Consider the following 20,296-nt stretch of genomic DNA (forward strand, 5'->3'; position numbering starts at 1 on the left):
AAGGAAAAAGTATATCATTAGCTATAGGATCTAGGGAAACTAGGTGTCCTTGTTAGGCTAGCCAATTGCACTAAATCAAAAGGAACCCTACATTGCCTGTCTGGTAGGACAAGAGAAGGGGCCATTTCTTGGGAAGTTGAATTCTTCCTTTTCAAAAGGAATTAAATCTTTTTGTACCAATTGGGAAAGAAGGAAGACACTGAAAGGAATCAGCTGAATTCAAAATGGAGGTAGTTATATTCTCCCCCAAAAAAATCTACTTTTAACAAAAGCAAGATAAGTAACAAGTTATCTTGAAAATTGCAAACACCTCCAAATAAATAATAAGATAAAGGAAATTAAACCAATATTTGATGAAGCACAAAAGAAGTCTGTGCATTTCCCAGGTAAACATGGAAGCTCCACAGGCATTTCAGAATAGTTCAAGAAAGAAAACAGATTTTTAAGAGAATGTTTCCTGGGATTTATGGCTAACACAGAGGAAAAATCAGTAAACTTGGAAAATCCAAATCCAATTACAAGTCTCTCCAAGAAGAGAAAGAAAGAACAACAGATTGTGAATATGAAGCAGACAATCTGGAAGCAAAAAACAGTAACATTAAAAGAACACATGATCTCTATATAAGTAAAATAGCTTGATCTGGAAGGCAGGCTACATAGAGACAATTTAAGAATCATGATTTTCCCAGAAGGACCTGACCAATCAAAAAACCTCATAATGCATAATGCAAGTAATATAAGAAACTGCCCAGAAGCTCTGAATACAAAAAAAATATAGCACTAATCAAAAGAATCTACAGAGTGCCTCTAAGTATAGATTCCAAATTATGTCAAACTAAAATATGTTAATTATTTGGTTAGTATTAATAACATCAGGCTCTATAGCTCCATCAAAAAAATTAATAATTCTATCTCATGAAATCTTTTTCCAGCATTGTTTTTTTTAAAACCTCAACTTATCATTTGGATTCAATAAGTATAAAAGTATTGATATATACCAAAGAATTATAGAGAATAAAGAATCTGAGCTAGACTCTAGAAGACTTATGAAATCAAGTCAGAGGTGATTCTTATACATACCTTGTATCTTATGCACACAAGATAAGATAAGAAAAAAAATTATGATTGAATTCATGTAGAAGTTTATTGACATTCTGGAATCAAAACTTAAGGGGAACAACACATTTAAAACAATCAAAATTGTTAATATATTACTTTCAGGATTGTAAAATGGATCATAACAGATTTGAAAAGTTATTTCAACAAAAAACCCATACAGGGGCTACCACCCTAAAAATATAGGAAATTAATATTTTATTGAAGAAAAAAAGAAGAGAATTGATGAGTATACTTAGAACCCACCAAAAAAAAAAAAAGACAACTTTCAGAACAAGACAATATTATAACATTGAGCAATAGCAAAGGCTAATGACAACTACTTGCCATTGGATTTAAATAAATGTTAACTGGTTTATTTTTGTATGGAGTCTATGAAACAGATAAGATCCCAGAGTGGAATTAAAATCTCTCCATGGGTGATATCTACAAGAATTTATCCAACAATATTTTGGCAAAGATGTGTCCAAAAATGAGTCATGATAATTATACATGTGTACACACATGCACATATGTACATGGGAACTGGAACCATTATGATGCTAATTCAAGATCACTGATACCAAAGATTACAAAAAGAGTACCTTAAGGAGCTCAGATTTAACAATCTTTATAAATTATTCAAGGAAATGGTAAAAACTGTACAATATATCAATACAGACTATTGTTAAAGTCTATTGAAGACTTTTCAAGACATGCCTTAAGAACCAGAATTATATCTTAGAAGTTCACTAACTTTCATAAACAAAGATGATAAATTTCTATGTTATAAATAAAACCTCAAAATATTCTTCAGAACTCAAACAAAAAAATTCTACTAAAAGCAGATCATTATCAGACTGAATTATTATAATGATGAGCATAAATCTGATCCAGAAAAATTTAGAACAATTTCTTTTAATAATTGTTGCCATTCCAAATACTGATAATCTCCAAACTAAATGGAATTTTTTTTTTAAATGTAGGAACAGGATGAGGATCCATATCATCCCTGTTTTCTTGACTGCTACCAGGATTGTATCAAAGATATGGTCAGTGAACCTACAAAAGATGAGTTTACAAGACAATACTTACATTTGGTTATAGCGAGTGATTATTTTATTCACCTCTTTGGATTGTTACAAATCCAAAAAAAATTTTAAAAGAACAATACCCAGCATAACAACTTGTCTCAGGACTGTCTCCATCTGAACCTCAATGAAAAAGATGGGATGAGTGAGATGATATTAAAGGGAAGAAGGATGATCATATGAGATCAATTTACACATCTGTCATAGGTACCTCTCCTACTTGAGGTATTGCACTTGTCTAAAAATAAAAATAAAAAGAAGAACTTTCTTATTCATTCTAAAAATCTAGCAAAGTAGGAGCTCCAAAGCAAAAATATTTGCAGTTTTCTGGGCCTCATGGATTAGAGCAATAGTTTTCAATGTGAGTTCTGTGGGCCTCTTTGGGTCCACAAACCATTTTTAGGACTTCCTTGAAATAAAATATGGTCAAAGTGAATATATTAAATTTATACATGTGTCATCTTCCCAGGGATTTACTCCATGAACATTGCACTAAGGATCAGGATAAAGGTAAGAAAACAGTTGCAGAATCTTGCCCAGCCTTAAAATGTTTGAAAATTACTGACCCAGAAAGAGAGAACACAAAAGCATACTCCAGCTAGGAAAATAAATAACTGCGTCAAAGCCATCCAATCTCTTCTAACACTCACCTTGCTAATCTGCCAACCCAGTAATTTTCATTACAGTTTTGGCAGTCTTTCTCTAACTCTTATCAGAGATTTAAGAGCACAGAGCTAGATTCAGGTCTCATATTGCTAAGTCTTGTTATCTTTGCAAAATACGCATTGTGCATTCAGTGGCACAGTGCAAAGCATAATCATGAATAATTTAAACTAAACTATCCTCACAATAAATGAGCAATGCACATCGTCTCCTTATATTTTGTCATATTTTTATGCTTTTCTTACTTACTAGTGTTAATTAAAATGTAATGAGCCACACTCTTATTATAGCATTCTGCTGTTCATGCATTGATTTTTTTTTTTTTGTATGTGTGAATGTTTTATATGGTTAAAGCATTTGGCTTATTGCTAAAGATTCATTATGTTTTAATGTGCCCTTGAAATATGAGGCAGTCTAGGAAAATGTATAATAATATATAATTGAAGTACATATTATAAATGTGATTTGAAGTACATATTATAAATCAAATTACATTCAGTCTGTTTCTCTCTTCCTGTCTATAACACAAAAACATACCTTACCGAGCCACAAAGGGTGTAAAAACTTGTTTCTTTGGAATTATCTTAATTCAACCTCTGATCCCTCCTTTGGAAAATAAGATAGAAAGTTTTGTATATTTTAGGGAGGGACCTGGGAAAAGAATAAGTATTTAGTATATATCTGCTATATGCTAAGTACCATGCTGAGTGTCTTGCAAAAATTATATAATTTGATTATCACAAAGGTGATTTCACTCTTTGTAATCAAATATAAGCACTATCTTATTACCTCATCTTTTTGTAGGCTTACTGAAAATATCTTTGCTATAACCCCACTAGTAGGCAGGAAAATAGGTATGATATGGATCTCACTACACCAGGTGGTAGGTGCTATTTATCCCTGCTTTATAGTTGGGTAAGTGAGGCAGACAGGTCAAGACTTGCCCAAATTCACCTAGTTAGTAAGTTTTCAAAGCTGAATTAGAACTCATGTCTTTTTAGTTCCACTGTAATATCTAACTGCCTGGGTTTTAATTACTCTTTTACTTTTTAAGTTACTTGTTTTGACCTCCATAATAACATTTTCTCATATCAGCCTCCTTCTGTCTATTCACATAGCCACCATTCTAATCCATCCAATAACCTCCTGATTGATCTCTTTGCCTCAAGCCTCTTCTTTTATTCCTCCACAAAACTGTAAAAATGATTTCCTAAAGCTCAGGTCTTCCTGTGTTACCTGCTTCACCACCTACTTAATAAACCCTCTTGGCTCCCTATTACCTTTAGGTTCAAATATGAACTCTTGGCAGATGAAACCTTTTTTTTTTTTTTTTTTTTTGAGGCAGTTGGGATTAAGTAAGGGTCACACAGCTAGGACGTATTAAGTGTCTGAGATCTGATTTGAACTCAAGTCCTCCTGACTTCAGGGCTGGTACTCTATCCTCTGCACCACCTAGCTGCGCATAGATAAAGCCTTTTAAAAACTAGCCCCAAAATAATTTTCCAGTTTTATTATACCTTACTCCCCCTAGCACATTATATTGTCCAGCCAAACTGGATTTTATACTTTCCTTCATCCATGGGGATGGAGAGTCCATCTCCTATTTTCATGCTTTGTCACGGGCTGTCCATTCCTGAAAGACATTTTCTTCTCACTGCTCCCTAAGCTTCCTTCAAAACTCAGTTCAAATGCCACCTTCTACATTAAGCTTTTCCTGATTTCTTAGTGCTTCCCTTTTCAAAATTTTCTTGTATTTATTTTTTATATAATTACATATATACATGTTGTACGTGTATAGAAATGTATATACATGTACCTCCTAAAAAATGAAGCTGCTGGTAAGCAAGGACTATTTCATTTTTTAGGTTGTATCTCCAGTGCTTAATAAAGGGATTTGCCCAAGGTTATACAGGTAGCAAATAATAATAGATGTGGTACTAGAGCTCAGGTCCTCTTAATCCAGAGAAAGAACTATCCAATGTGAATACAAATCGAAGCATACTATTTTTACTTTTGTTGTTGGTGTGGTTTTCTTTCTCACAGATTTTCTCTTTTAATCTTATTCTTCTACAATACAACTAATGAGGAAATATTTTTAATATGATTGTACATGTCTAACCTATATCAGACTGCTTGTACTCTTAGGGAGAGAAGAGGGAGTAAAACAATTGGAGATCAAAATCTTATTAAAAATAAATGTTGAAAATTGTCTTTACATGCAGTCAGAAAAATTAAAATACTATTAAGTGAGAGAAATCTGTCATTAGCTGCTGATGTTTTCTTACATGCTTTTTAGTTGCAATAGTACTCTCCATAATCTTTTCTATTCTTTTGAAATTTTTAAATTATCTTGGAAACTAATTCCTGAATGCCTTTAAACTTTGGTTTAGCTGTTCTTGATTTCATGACACTTCTTAAACTGTTATTGTCAATTATTCACAAAGTATATATCAGATGATGAGTGAAGAGGTAAAATAAATACCAAGAGTGGTAAACAGAAAGAGATTCAAGAGAGCAATAAACTGTAAAAAAAATATTACATAAAAGTTCGGGACATGGAGCAACCATGACAAGATATCACAAGTTACAAAGTTTTGCTATTAATTATGTGAACAGCACACAGGAATTAAGAAGGAAAGGGCTTTAAACAATTAATAAGGGAAGAGGTAAGTTCCCTAATGGAACTCGACAGTTAACCAGGAGAAAGAAGCTGTTAAAGGAAAGAGGTGGGAGAAAGTATCTTTATCTATACCATCTTTTATAGGGGATATAACCTCAGAGGTCTGACATCATAACTTAGCTTTCTGATAGGAAAAGTAAAGGTGGGGGGATTCTACAGAGAGACGACTCCCCCCATCCACTTGAATATAAGACCTATTTAAGAACAAAAGGTTCACATAAGGATGGGATGGCCTTATCTGTGCCTTCTGTGCTTGCCTCAGAGAGAGTTATAACCTTTCAGTGCTTCAGGCTTTCTTTTCAAATGCTCCCCTAACTATCCAGGACTACATCAATGAGAATGAGCATGAGAATGATAGCTAGCATTTACATACTGTTTACAAGAAAAGCTTGTGCCAGGTTTTACAAATATCTCATGTGATCCCCACAACAATTCTAGGAGGCAAGTGCCATTATTATCCTTATTTTATAGTTGAGAAAACTGAGACAAATAGTTAAGTGTCTTACCCAGAGTCACACAGCTCATGTCTAAGGCTAGATTTGAACTCAGATCTTTTGATTCCACATCTAGCACTCTATTCGCCGCACCACTTGTAATGAGTTCATATGTGCTAGTTCTGACGTAGCTGATAACAGACACCAGGTGATGGGAGGCACCGAAGATTGGGGTTGTCATGGGAATGTGTAGGATGGGTGCTAGACCTCCTTTCCCAAATTAACTAATCAGAGACATCATCAGGTGCAAAGAGAAGGCATTATTTAATCCCTGCAGGGAGAAGCCCAGACACACCTGGGAGCCATCCCAGTTCCTCCATGTGCTCCTGGAACCTGGCCAGCTTCCACCTTGTCCAGTACTTAAAAGCAAAAGACCCGAGCCTTCTCATTTATAGACTAAAAGGACTTAACCATCCTTGACCAATGGTCTATGATGAGGGTGAACCTTGAAATGTCCTCCTTGAACCTGGCCTCCTTGACTTTTGGGGTGAGTCCTGAAACTCTCCTCTGACGAGGTCTTATCTTTGGGGCAGTTAAGTGGTTTCATTAAGATTAGCCCAGGACTGCTACCTATTTAGTGGTCTCATTTAGCTGGACATCTGGACCTGATATTTCTTTTGAGTATCTATACCTTCTATTGAGCTGAAAATTTGTCCAGGATCATTCCTAGTAGCTAGAACTTAAGTGATCTCATTCAATTGGAAATCTAGGCCTGGGGATAGTGACAACATTGAAGAAATCTCATTCAATTGAAACCTCAGTCTCAAATTTCCTATTAAAGAACAGAATTTTAAACTCATATTTTTGCAGACTATCCAAAGCAGGATTATGCTCTGTCAAGGAATCTCTCTCCTTGGCATAGTTCCTGCCCGCTGTGAAGAGACCTTCTTCTCAGTGAAAATCTTTTGTTATTTCTCTGCCAGGACCTTGTCACTCAGAAGTCTGTCTTCCTAGCAAAGCTGGCTTCTGCAGTGCCAACAATGAAACTTCCCTTTTGCCAAACTTTTTGGGTTTGTGAATTCTTTCACACTGAATCTGTGCCAACCAGAAGGGGATTCTCACACCCCAACTCTCTGCACTGTTACTAACCGCATCAGTCACCAATGTTCTCTGCCTCCCACAGGTCATGTCACTTCCTGCAAATTTCCTGTACCCCAGGGTTCAAGTCTCGGAATAGGGATTATGTGACTTCCTGAAACCCAAGACTCAACTGGGTGTAGGGATCATGTGATTTAAGCCTAATTTCATAAACTTGAGAAAACTTCATCCAATCAGTTCCATTTAGGAAGAATTCATAATGGTCATTCTCTTTGGCAGAAAGCAGGTTTATTCAGGCAAGAGATTACAGACAAAATGATGGAATACAATAGACACCAGGAATGATAAATATGAAATAGAGTGGGAGAGCATATGAAAGACAAGTTCCTCAGTGGAACGTAACAATTACCCAGTAGAAAGGAAGCATTCCATGAGATCGGGGCATGTCCTTAGCTGGCAGGCTACATGCTGAAAGGAACTTAGCACCCTAAAAGAATTAGCTGTAAGGAGGAAAAGTGGGGTCGAGAAGCATGGTGGTGTTAGGAGAGATACTACATGGCATGGGGGGAGAGTAAGGGGAAAGACAACAAGGCTGAGTGCTAGGGGCATGCTGAGTATCAAAGCCATGGACCATAAATTGTTTTACAGACAAAATTTAGCCTCAGGGATTTGATATAACTTGGATTTCTGATGAAATCAAACCCAGTATCATCATGTTTTTGTCTTTTTTTTCTAATTTAGTGTTGATTTTGACATTTGACATATGTTCCAATTAGAAGCTGATTCTGAAATGACTCCTAGTAACTTGTCATTTTCTATCTGCTAATGTGCTAAAAACCCTCTTTCCCAAATTAACTAATCCAAGGTTCAAAGAGAAAGCATTTATTTAGTCCCTGCAGAGAGAGGCCCAGACACACCTGGGAGACATCCCAGCTCCCCACATGTGCTCCTAGACCTGACAAGCTGGAAACAGAACACCTGGTTAAATAGCAAAAGACCCAAGCCTTTTCATTGGATAGACTAAAAGGAAGTAACTAATCATTACCAATGTTGTGTGCTTCCTGTGGGTCACCTCACTTCCTGTCATTTCCTGTCACTGACCTAGGGTCTTAACTTTTAGAAACCTGTAGGTCTAGAGATGATGTGACTTCCTGTAACCTGGGCCTAAGACTTGATCTTCCTGCTCTGCAGACCTCTGAGAATAGGGATCACCTGACTTAGGCCTGGTCTCATAGACTTATTGAGAAAGCTTCACTTGTTTATTTCATTTACTAAGAAATAAATGATTTTTTTGAGACATTAAAGAATATTATACGCAGAAGGACAGGGATTGTGTCTTATGTATTTTTGTTTTCTGCATAATGCCTTAGAATAGCAGTTCTCAAACATTTTGTTCTTAGTATCCTTTTACTCTTTTAAAAATTATTGAGGACCTCCCAATAGCTTTTATGTGGATCATTGTAGCTATCAATATTTACTTATTAGAAATTGAAATGTTAAGTATTATTATGAAAATACTTTTGATCTTGTAGACTTACCTAAAAGGTGTGGCTCCTCTAGGCATCCCTAGACCATACTTTGAGAATCACTGCTCTTTGCAAATGTTTGTTTGTTGAATGGGAGAAGTTGTAGGGAATTGTTGATTACTCAGGGATTGGTATTGTATTGATTCTTTTATTTCCTATTCCTTTCTCCTCGGCCTCCACGACTTCTCCACAGACATTTTATTACTAAACAAGGAAGAAAGAATAACAAGATTATTCATTGGGATTTTTGCAATTTTTTTTTAGGGGGGAGAGGCAAATGTAATCACTGCACCTTTCCTTCCCCTACAGGGAATATCCACATTTCATGGAGCTACATAAATATAAACTGCTATTATTGATGTGGATGAAAAGTTTGTTTATTCTTGTAATAGCCAACATGCTAAGATTTATAGACATAATAGTAGGAGCCAAGAATGGAAAAATCAAATCAAGATAAGTCTGGAGTGAAAAGCAGGAGTCAGAAAATAAAGCTATAGGTTAAAGACTAAGTAAAGAACTAGAAAGTACTCATGAGCAAATTTAGAAAATTCTCTGATTCAAAGCATGGATGCATTGAACCACAGAAAAAAAGATTATAAACTGAGGCACCTTCTGCTTCAAACAAGAGGTTTCAATATTTTTGATGGCTCAATCAGGAATTGTTGACTGGGTCATTAGAGACTGATTAGTAAGTACAAGTACAAGCTGGTAAATACTATGTTGTGGTAGATGTTCTTAACCAGGGATCTCATGAACTTTTTTTTGGAAAAAAAAATTGATAGCTGCATTTCGATATAATTGCTTTCCTTTGTACTCTTATTTTACTTTGTGCTTTCAAAAACATTATTCTGTATATGACATAAAAAAAAAAGTTAAAAACCTCTATGTTAGAGGATAAGTAGGAAATCTGGCTTCAGAAAGAAGAAATTTTATCTTAAACTTATATCAGAGGAGTAAATATTTCATTTCCAGTCTTCTAGAAATGAAAAAAATGTTACATGCAAGTAGCAGCTGGAGTATAAAGAAACATTATATCAATCCCTTGCTTCAACCTAATATAAAACAAAAACATTCACAGAAATAGCAGAATGCATCATTATTTTGAATTTAAAGTGTATCAGGAAAATTGGCAGAAGAGAGCTCTTCCATGTTGAGTATGTGAGAATATTACTTTTCAAAAATCTTCAGGAACAGATGTCTAATCTTTTCAAAAGAAACTAATAGGAAATACATTAGGGATAACAAATAATAATCTTCTAGAAAATACTAATGGGTAAATTCTTCCAGAATTTGATATGTAAATTCTTCCAAAAATTGATTTAAAGTGTTTTAGAAACTCATGTTGAGGTTACAGACCCTAGGTTTTGCTAAGCTTTTAGAGGTTGAAACCTGCTGCTCTTTGCAGGAGAATCAATATTAGATAGGGTAGAGTTGGGGAAAGAGAGAAGGAAAGAATTATTTGCCATTTCTTTTTCCCCATTGGAAAAGGGGTATCAAGAAAGAGAATAGTGATGAATGGAAAATATGAAGGTATTGAAATAAATAAAGTTTAAGACCTTTCATTTTTCCTCTTTTACTGCCTTTTGTCATTAGAATATTAATCATAAGGAGTTGAAAAATGAAGTATAGTATACCCTTGGGACTTACCCATCCTGCACTCACTTTGGCTGATTTTGTTCCCATAGATAGTAGTTTACCTCTTTTCTCAGAGTTCTAGTGGAAGCCTTGAGGAGCTAGAAGTATCCATCTAATGCTATAGTTCACAAGAATTTGCTATTCTTCTTCCAACAGTTAATTTTGATTGATTAGTTATTCAGCCACTTTTAATTAGAGGGCCATACTAAGGTGGAATAGTAAGAATAGTTGATACAGAACATCACCTCCAAATTCTGTGGGACATACTCTCCCAAGTATATATATATGGTGATGAGTGAAATGAGCAGGGCCAGGATATCATTATATACTTCAACAACAATACTATATGATGATCAATTCTGATGGACCTGGCCATCTTCAGCAATAAGATGAACCAAATCAGTTCCAATAGAGCAGTAATGAACTGAACCAGCTACGTAGGCCCAGCGAAAGAACTCTGCGAGATGACTAAGAACCATTACATTGAATTTCCAATCCCTATATTTTTGCTTGCCTGCATTTTTTATTTCCTTCACAGGCTAATTATACAATATTTCAGAGTCTTATTCTTTTTGTACAGCAAAATAATGGTTTGGTCATGTATACTTATTGTGTATCTAATTTATACTTTAACATATTTAACATCTACTGGTCATCCTGCCATCTAGGGGAGGGAGTGGGGGAAGGAGGGGAAAAATTGGAACAAAAACTTTGGCAATTGTCAATGCTGTAAAATTACCCATACATATAACTTGTAAATAAAAAGCTATTAAAAAATTAAAAAAAAAAAACAACAACAGCATATATAAAGTCCAGGGGAAAAGAGGCTCATGGTTAAAAAACACATCTCCCTTTGTGAGATACTTAGGAAGTTTTCCTTGGGCATAGTATTGTTTTCTTCTGTGTTCCTTGAAGAAACTTGAAAATACTCATTGTCTCTATTTTTTCCTGGCTCTCAAAGCAGACAGGGTCTCAAAGCATCTGGAGATGCTGCTAGGACTATGACAGTCTTGCAACTTTTCAGAGTTTATAAGATTGTTCTTAAGTCAAGGGAAAAAAAGTAGGGAGAAAGAAATGGAGACTTTTCTTACTCTGGCTCCCAAAGGATTCCAGTGGAGGAAGCTATGCCAGTTTCTACTACTAAGTTTCTATACATACTCTATTGCCTAAATGAATTCCTAATTGGCTTGCAATTGTGTGTGTGTGTGTGTGTGTGTGTGTGTGTGTGTGTGTGTGTGTAAATCCTGAGAAGATTCCAGTGGTCAAAATGGATTTCTGTACAGTATTACCACGTTTCATTTCTTTGTACATCTTCTCCTTCCTGAATCCCATGGATTTGTGTGCAGCTGCACAAGTTAACTGGCCTTGGAAGTTTTTAACTGAACAGGTCAATGGATTGTCAATTCTTTGGACTTAGGACTGAGTGTCCTAAACCAATCCAGATAAGCTGCCTGGATAGTGTCTCTGCATTTCATCCAGAGGCTTTTAAGGACTTTTAAATAGAGAATTTCTCACACATAGTCTACCGCTTTCAACTGATCAAATCAGTAGAGATATCTAGACTTTGATTATATTTAATTCATTTCTCCTAATTACACATTTAATCATTCATTCATTCACCTATTCATTCATCCATTTATCCATTCATTTATTGATTTATTTGTTTTTTGCTGAGGCAGTTGGGGTTAAGTGATTTGCCCAGGATCACACAGCTAGGAATTGTTAAAGTGTCTGAGACCAGATTTGAGCTCAGGTTTTCCTGACTTCAGGGATATCTCTGATTTACTGCCTCAATATTCTCATCCCAGTTGGCAGGGTAAAGTAGGATGGGAGTAATTGATTGATTGATTTAATCAATACCTCTTCCTTATGACAATATTTGTTAGAGGAAGTTGAAATAATAGATGAAATGTTATTTTAAAAAGTATCCTTGATGTCATGTGGAAAATTAAAAGTTGGTTATATTTTATTTATGTAGAATTTTTATTTTTAAAGATTTTATAAGTCCCTCAAGTAGAAAGACAGTGTAAGAAAAGTAGTTTGAGCCTTAGAGTTAAGTTTTAACATCAGTTCTAAGGCCTAAATCCTATGTCTTTTTTATAGGTTTGTCAAAGATGAATTTCCTGAGAAGATTCCAGTGGTCAAAATGGATTTCTGTACAGTATTACCACGTTTCATTTCTTTGTACATCTTCTCCTTCCTGAATCCCATGGATTTGTGTGCAGCTGCACAAGTTAACTGGCCTTGGAAGTTTTTAACTGAACAGGTCAATGGATTGTCAATTCTTTGTCACAAAATCCAAACACATCTGTAAGGGCAGCTTGATGAAGTCTGTCTTCTAAAGAAGATCCTTAAGCATTGTGATAAAGTTTTGAGAAACAAAACTGTTTTTAAACTTGTATTCAAGCTTATAGGATCATAGACTTAAATCTCAAAGGGACCTCGAAGGTTATCTATTCCATTGATCTCTTTTTATATCTAGGAAACTAAAGCAAACTGCCCAAACTCACACTTTTAGTAAGGGACAGAGTAAGGGAGATAATTTTGAAATTCCATTACTCAGCATAGTATTTTACGTTGTAACTAGAGTAAGCAATCCCATGTTGCATAGTGGATAGAGAACTGACCTTAAGATCAGGAAGATCTGAATTCAATTCTGCCTCTACTCTTTGGCTATCAATTAGTATTCCCAAGCAACCAATTTGCTAATTTAAATTAGTGGAGGAAATTTTATTTTATTTTTTTTTTAATTTTTTATTTAATAATTACATTATATTGACACTCATTTCTGTTCCGATTTTTTTTTTCCCCTCCCTCCCTCCACCCCCTCCCCTAGATGGCAAGCAGTCCTTTATATGTTGGATATGTTGCAGTATAAGTGGAGGAAATTTTAATATTAGAATTTCCTTATATCAAAGAAGTCATAAACCTGGATGCATTTTCCCCTTCCCACCACCAAAATTAACATTTATGAACTATTCAAGTCAGTTGACTAATTAAATGTTAACTAATTACTCAGAATACTTTTCAAAAAATAGATGGCATCTTTTCCTCCTGGAATTTCCCTTCATGATAAATTATTTCTACTCCATTTTTCTACATTTTATTGTGTGCATACTATGTTATCATGCAATTTAAATTTAATCGTTTTGTGTAAAGCCCAAATGGCTTGGTAGCAGTGATCTTTGCACTAATTTCTACCTAGCTGACATCTGTTGAGAAGTGCAACTCTAGCTCATTTGAGTTGCTTTATCAAGTTCTTGAACTTAGCAGAAGCTAAGAAAACTATGATGTCTTCCATCATAACTCCTGTTTCTACTCTGTGTGTCATTTCCTTTTTTCTTTCAATTTTCAAAACATTTATTTTATTAAGTATTATAGGCTAAATCACACTTTATATCTAGGTTGTCCCTCAGCCTGATACCTGACATGTTACCATATTGGTTTTTTTTTTTTTTAATTTTAAGCATTAGGATAATCAAAAGATATAGTTTATCTTCGTAAGAATTAATAAATTTGTGACCTTTTTCTCAATAATTAATTGATTGTCTTGATCCTCTTCTCTAGGTAAATATTGATTTATTGAATTATAGAAGCCTTCTTTCCCAATAGTATCATTTGTTGTTTAGACACAGCCAACTCTTTGTAGTTACTCATATATCAACATAAATTTGTGATTTAAACTTACATGTTAAAATCCTTAATCTTCCATGATTAAATGAATATCAAAGTTATTGGATATATAATTTATTAACAAATGAAATAAAGAATATAATTATGTACCATATTTTGGCAATAGGAAAGATTTTAGCTAGTTTCCTCAAACCTTCAGTTTTAGATTTGACTTTCTTTAGTTTTGGTACCATAATTCCATCATTCATTTCATTCAATTAAAGTCTCTCAAGTATATTCTTCATATTTTTCCTCAAGATGAAAGTTAAGTTCACCCTCTCAGGAATTAAATTATATTGGTCCTTTGTATTTCTTCTCTATTGACTCATCATAGGTAGCATGTCCTCTAGAATGCACTGTAACTGACAATTCTTCCCAGACTTGTCAGAGAATTTTTATGTTTCACCATGAAAGTCAACAGTATTTACAAGAAAAACAGTTTTCCTCAATTTCTTTGTTTTCTTTATAGTTTAGCTTATAGTTTCTTGTTACCAAAGATAAAAAAATATACATTCTCTCCAACTCCTGAGAAAAAAGCAGCTTTTAGAATGAGTTCATTAAACTCTAAATTCTAAACTGCCAGCCCAAACTGCTCTTTCTGCAACATTCCATTAAACTCCTAACAATACAATAACAAAATCTATAGTTTGCAGAGGAGAGCCTAGGGAAACAAGTGTTACACTGTGATAAAGCAAGCTTTTTTTTTTTCCATTTAAAATAGGTATACTTTTAAAGGAAAGTCTGTAATAAGACCCTCGGAAAACAATCTAACCAACCCTAGGATGGATGAAGGGAAACTATTCACAATGATTTAATTTGATCCCTCAATTGAAGGCATTTTTAAATGTTCCCTAAATTCTAGGGTCAGGAGAATAAATACTCCAGGGAGGGAACATAAGTGAGGGGGATGGAAATGAAGATTAGCACTATGGCTCTATCACAGATGGCAGACTTAAACAAGGTTTGCTTCTTATCCCAGAGAGTGGAGTCTTTTATCTGTGCTCTGAAATGTATCGAATCATGAGATAATGGGAAGCTTAAAGCTGCCTTAGTATGTTACCTGTGAAGGAACTTTAACTGTAATGGAAAAAATTCCCTGAGTCTGAAAAATGTCTGGAAACTAGTGTTGAAGGAAAAAAGTTGACAATCTTTCTTTTCCATCTATTTCTTTGTTTGAAGGATTGTTTGTGGAGGCCAAAGTGCATCCGGTTTGGATGGTTTCTCCCTTATGATCCCTCAGATAATGAGTATGGTGCTTGGAAACGTCATTACATCGCCTGTGTTGCCACTTTGGATTGGCTAACCCCAAGGGAAGCTTCTGCCATCTACGGGACTCTCAATGAACCCAAATCAGAAAATGAAGAAGAAGAAGAAAGGCAAAGAGAAAGACACCTAAGAAAAATTATTTGGGAGAAATTAGCATTCCATAGAAGTTAGTAATACTTCAGAATCCATAATATTCCAAAGTGGGGAAAATAATTTTTGATTGGGCCTATACTGGAAGTGAATGTGAATGGTTAGTCTAGATGAAGTTTAACTACTTTTGCAAAGACCTCTTAATAGCTTGTCCAAATTATTTTATTGTATTTAGGCTTTGGGACATGTTCAAATAGTGCTTGAAGTGAAGGTCACATTAGTTGTTTAGAAATCTTGTTATGCAAAGGGTTTTTTGAAGAGGTGGAATTTATTAATTCATTGACTTATATTTGTCATACAGGGATTTGCTTAACCACTAATACAGATCATAATTTTGCTTTCAACTAAGGAAGTAGAGGATTGGCTCATTCAGGAAATTGCTTCAATTTATACTTGCTTTTAATTCATGAAGAATCAGATATGTTTAAAGCTAGAAAGAACTTTAAAGGTTATCTTGTCTCTTCATTTTATAGATAAAAAGAAAATGAGACCTTCAGAGCTTAATATTTGCCCCACTTTCCATAGTTAGCAAAAAAAGCAGAATTGGATCTCAAAATCAGATCTGATAACTCTAACTGCAGCCTTGTTTTCATTATAGCATGTATCTCTTTTTATTTAGGTTAAAAAAAAAAAAAAGGTTTTGTGATTTGTTTCATTAGCAATTACCCAAGTAGAACAAAAGCTGAGTTAAGTGTATATGAATATTTTCTAAGATAAATTGTTTTTTAAGTATGAAAAACTATAATGGCAAGTAGAAGCAAAAAATGTCTATTTTTTTCCCTTAAAATTTGAAGTCTTCACTAGGAATTAGGAAGATCACAATTCACATATTACTTCTGACATTAATTCTATTAGCCATGGACAAGGAACTTATTAACCTGTAACAATCTATCACTTTATCTTCAAAGTGAAGATATTTCTAGTGCATCTACTTTGTAGAGTAGTTGTTGTGAGATGATGAGAGCATATGTAAGGCACTTTTCACACTTTAAAGTATTATATAAATGTCAGTTATTCTTCTTGTCAGTTGATAATCTTATTGGTCTGTTTTCTTCCTGTACTATCACATAAGATTTCTGATAAAAGATTTTATACAAGCTCAACTCAGATCACTTTATTGGTATCTAGTTGAAAAACAAGATGAAGGAATATAGTGAATATGATGAAAGATGAGAAATGGAGTAAAAAAGAATCTGGATGGAAATTAGGAAAAGGAATGGAGGAAGGGAGGAAGGGAGGGAAGAAGAAAAGAAAGAAAAGAAAAAGGAAGAAAAAAAAAGAGAAAGAAATCATGGATTCTGAAGGTAGAAGTTCTTTAGTTTCAAATTGTAACACTTTCCATGTGTGACTTTGGGCAAGTCACATACTCTTCAAGAGCCTCAATGTCCTCATCTGTAGCTTTGGACTAAATGATCTCTGAGGTCTTTTCAGATTCTAAATTCATAAACTTCTGTGTGGCAAAGAATGGGTAAATTAGAGAGAGTATAGGAAAGAAAATGAACTATGACCAGTCACATTTGTAGCTTAAGCTTCATATTTCTGGGATTCACAAAATAAGTGGCAAGATTAATTTGTGTTTAAGATTTAAAAGGAATATCTCCTTTTCATTTCTATATGGAGGCTTAATAAAAAAGGAAAGCTTAAATTCAATAAGAAGGAAGGAAAAACATATAAATTATTTCTCAAATATGAGAAATGCTTATTTTCTTATCATTGTTGGTTTCTGGCTAAAATCACAAGGTACTTTCAATTGTAATACCAAGTACAAATAAAACCCAAGTTATTTTCATTTGTGTTATTACTCCTAGTTCCTGTTTTAATTTTGATGGTTTTATTTCTATTTACATGTCTTTAAAGAAACCTACAAACTGTTGATATTTATTTTTCAGGAGAGCTATTTAAAGTTCGACCCCCTTGGATGAGTGGAACATGTTGTTCTACAGTATTAAAATCCAGATGCCAGCCACAACTCCCACAGGTTATAAAAGATCGCCTCAAATTGAGTGCAGCTTCGGAAAAACAGCTTGTTTTAACATCTTTAGAAGCCTTACCTAAAAAGTAAGCAAAATCTCCATTTTCTGTAGGTTAAAGATCATGCCAATACCTCAGTATCTAACATTCAAACTATTCAATTAACATGTGGTGCTTTCTTAAAATGAGTGAATTCATACTTTGTTTTTAGCTGTAACTCTAATAATATATAGTTTCATGTAACTTCAGATTTTTACTTTTCTTCTAAACATCATTTTAGTTTGTGTTGTGATTTTATATGTAGCATTTGATGGTAATTTAGTATCAGTACTTTAATATTTATTTTTTTCTAGTTTGTTTTTAAAATTTATTTATTTTTAATAGACACTGCTTTATGAATCATGTTGGAAGAGAAAAATCAGAACAAAAAGGAAAAACCATGGAAGAGAAAAAAAAACAGAAAAGAAGTGAACATATAAAAAGTTTTTGTACAGACAAAATTAATGCAAATAAGATTAGAAAGGAAGCAATAAACTGGGAAAACATTTTTACATTTAAGGGTTCTGATAAAGGCCTCATTTCTAAAATATAAAGAGAATTGCCTCAAATTTATAAGAATTCAAGCCATTATTCAGTTGATAAATGGTTAAAGGATATGAACAGACAATTTTCAGATGAAGAAAGTGAAACCATTTCTAATCATATGAAAAGATCCTTTAAATCACTACTGATCAGAGAAATGCAAATTAAGACAAATCTGAGATACTACTAAACATAACCTCTCAGATAATGATGAATGTTGGAGGGGATGTGGGAAAACTGGGACACTGATACATTGTTGGTGGGGTTGTGAATGGATTCAATCATTCTGGAGAGCAATGCTCAAAAAGTTATCAAAGTGTGCATACTCTTTGATCCAGCAGTGTTACTACTGGGCTTATACCCCAAAGAGATACTAAAGAGGGGAAAGGGACTTGAGTGTGCAAGAATGTTTGTGGCAGCCCTTTTGTAATGACTAGAAACTGGAAACTGAACAGATGCCCATCAGTTGGAGAATGGCTGAATAAATTATGGTACATGAATGCTATGGAATATTATTGTTCTATAAGAAATGACCAGCAGAATGATTTCAGAAAGGCCTGGAGAGATTTACATGAACTGATGCTGAGTGAAATGAGCAGAACCAGGAGATCATTGTACATGGCAACAACAAGATTATAGGATGATCAACTCTGATGGACCTGGCTCTCTTAACAATAGGATGATTCAGGTCAATTTCAATGGTCTTGTGATCAAAAGAGCCATCTACACCCAGAGAGAGAACTGTGGGAACTGAGTGTGGACCATAACATAGAATTGTCACTTTTTCTGTTGTTGTTTGCTTGCACTTTATTTTCTTTCTCATTTTTTTCCAGTTTGATTTGATTTTTCTTGTGCAGCAAGATAATTGTATAAATATATATGCATATATTATATTTAACATATTTCTACCATTTTTAACATATATTGGATTACTTGCCATCTAAGGGAGGAGGTGGGGAAGGGGAAAGAAAATTGGAACACAAGTTTTTGCAAGGGTTAATGTTGAAACATTATCCATGCATATGTTTTGAAAATAAAAAGCTTTAATAAAATTTAAGAAAAAAAAAAGTGGTGAACATAGCATGTATTGATTTACATTCAATCTCCATAGTTCTTTTTCTGGATGCATTTTCTGTCCAAAGTCTACTGGGATTGCTTCAGACCACTGAACCACTGAGAAAAACCAGATCTTTCATAGTTGATCATGGCACATTCTTGCTATTAATTGTATATAATGTATTCCTGGTTCTGCTTGTTTCGCTCAGCATCAATTCATGTAAATTGTTCCAGGCCTTTCTAAAATCATCTTATTCATCATTTTTTGTAGATAATATTCCATTATCTATATATACCTCAACTTATTCAGCCATCTCCCAATTGATGGGCATCTACTCATTTTCCATTTCTTTGCTACCACAAAAAGAGCTGCTACAAATAATTTTGAACACATGAGTCCTTTCCCTCCTTTGTGATTTCCTTGGGATAAAGACTCAGTAGCACTGCTGGGTCAAAAGATATGTGTAGTTTTATAGCTCTTTGGGCATAGTTCCAAATTGCTTTCCAGAAGGGTTGGATCATTTCACAACTCTACCAACAATGCGTTATTATCTCAGTTTTCCCACATCCCCTTCAACATTTATCATTTTTTCCTGTCATCTTAGTCAATATGAGAGGTGTGAGGTGGTATCTCAGAGTTGTTTTAATTTATATTTCTCTAAACAATAATGATTTAGAGCATTTTTTTTCATATGACTATTGATGGCTTTAATTTCATCATCTGAAAATTGTTCATTCATATCCTTTGATTATTTATCAATTGGGGAATGACTTATATTTTTATAAATTTGACAGAATTGACAGTTCTTTATATTTTTTAGAAATGAGACCTTTATCAGAAACACTGGCGATAAAGATTTTTTCCCAATTTGTGCTTCCCTTTTTAACTTGTTTTTGTTGGTTTTGTGCAAAACCTTTTTAATTTAATGTAATCAAAGTTGTCCATTTTGCCTTTTATAATGTTCTCTAGTTCTTCTTTAGTTATAAATTCCTCACTTCTCCAAAGATGATAGGTAAATTATCCTTTCTTCACCTAATTTGTTTATAAGTATCATCCTTTATGCCCAAATCATGTACCTGTTTTGACCTTATTCTGGTATGGGGGTGTGAGATGTAAGTCTGTGCCAAGTTTATGACATATTTTACAGTTTTCCCAGCAATTTTAAAAGATTTTTTGGCCTAAGTGAATTCTTATTCCAGAAGCTGGAGTTTATATACTAAATTATATCCCGTGTGTATCTTGTGTCGTGTGTGTCTAATCTATTCCACTGATCCACCACTCTATTTCTTCACCAGTACCAAATGATTTTCATGACTGTTGCTTTTTAATTTCATATAGTTTTAGGTTTGATATTGTTAAGCCACCATCCTTTGTAT

General features: G+C 34.1%; 1 protein-coding gene across 2 annotated transcripts in view; it reads left to right on the forward strand.

Annotated features, from left to right (window-relative positions):
- ECT2L (epithelial cell transforming 2 like) overlaps positions 1–20,296 on the forward strand; it is a 98,828-nt gene that overhangs the window by 17,457 nt on the left and 61,075 nt on the right. For both annotated transcript variants that reach the window (XM_051997855.1, XM_051997853.1), the window contains exons 3-5: positions 12,326–12,488; positions 15,074–15,326; positions 17,200–17,368. In XM_051997855.1, coding sequence (XP_051853815.1) covers positions 12,326–12,488; positions 15,074–15,326; positions 17,200–17,368 — 585 coding nt within the window. The remainder of the gene's footprint in view (positions 1–12,325; positions 12,489–15,073; positions 15,327–17,199; positions 17,369–20,296) is intronic.

The sequence above is a fragment of the Antechinus flavipes genome, chromosome 4 (genome assembly GCF_016432865.1).
Source record: "Antechinus flavipes isolate AdamAnt ecotype Samford, QLD, Australia chromosome 4, AdamAnt_v2, whole genome shotgun sequence".
NCBI classification, from domain to species: Eukaryota; Metazoa; Chordata; class Mammalia; order Dasyuromorphia; family Dasyuridae; genus Antechinus; species Antechinus flavipes.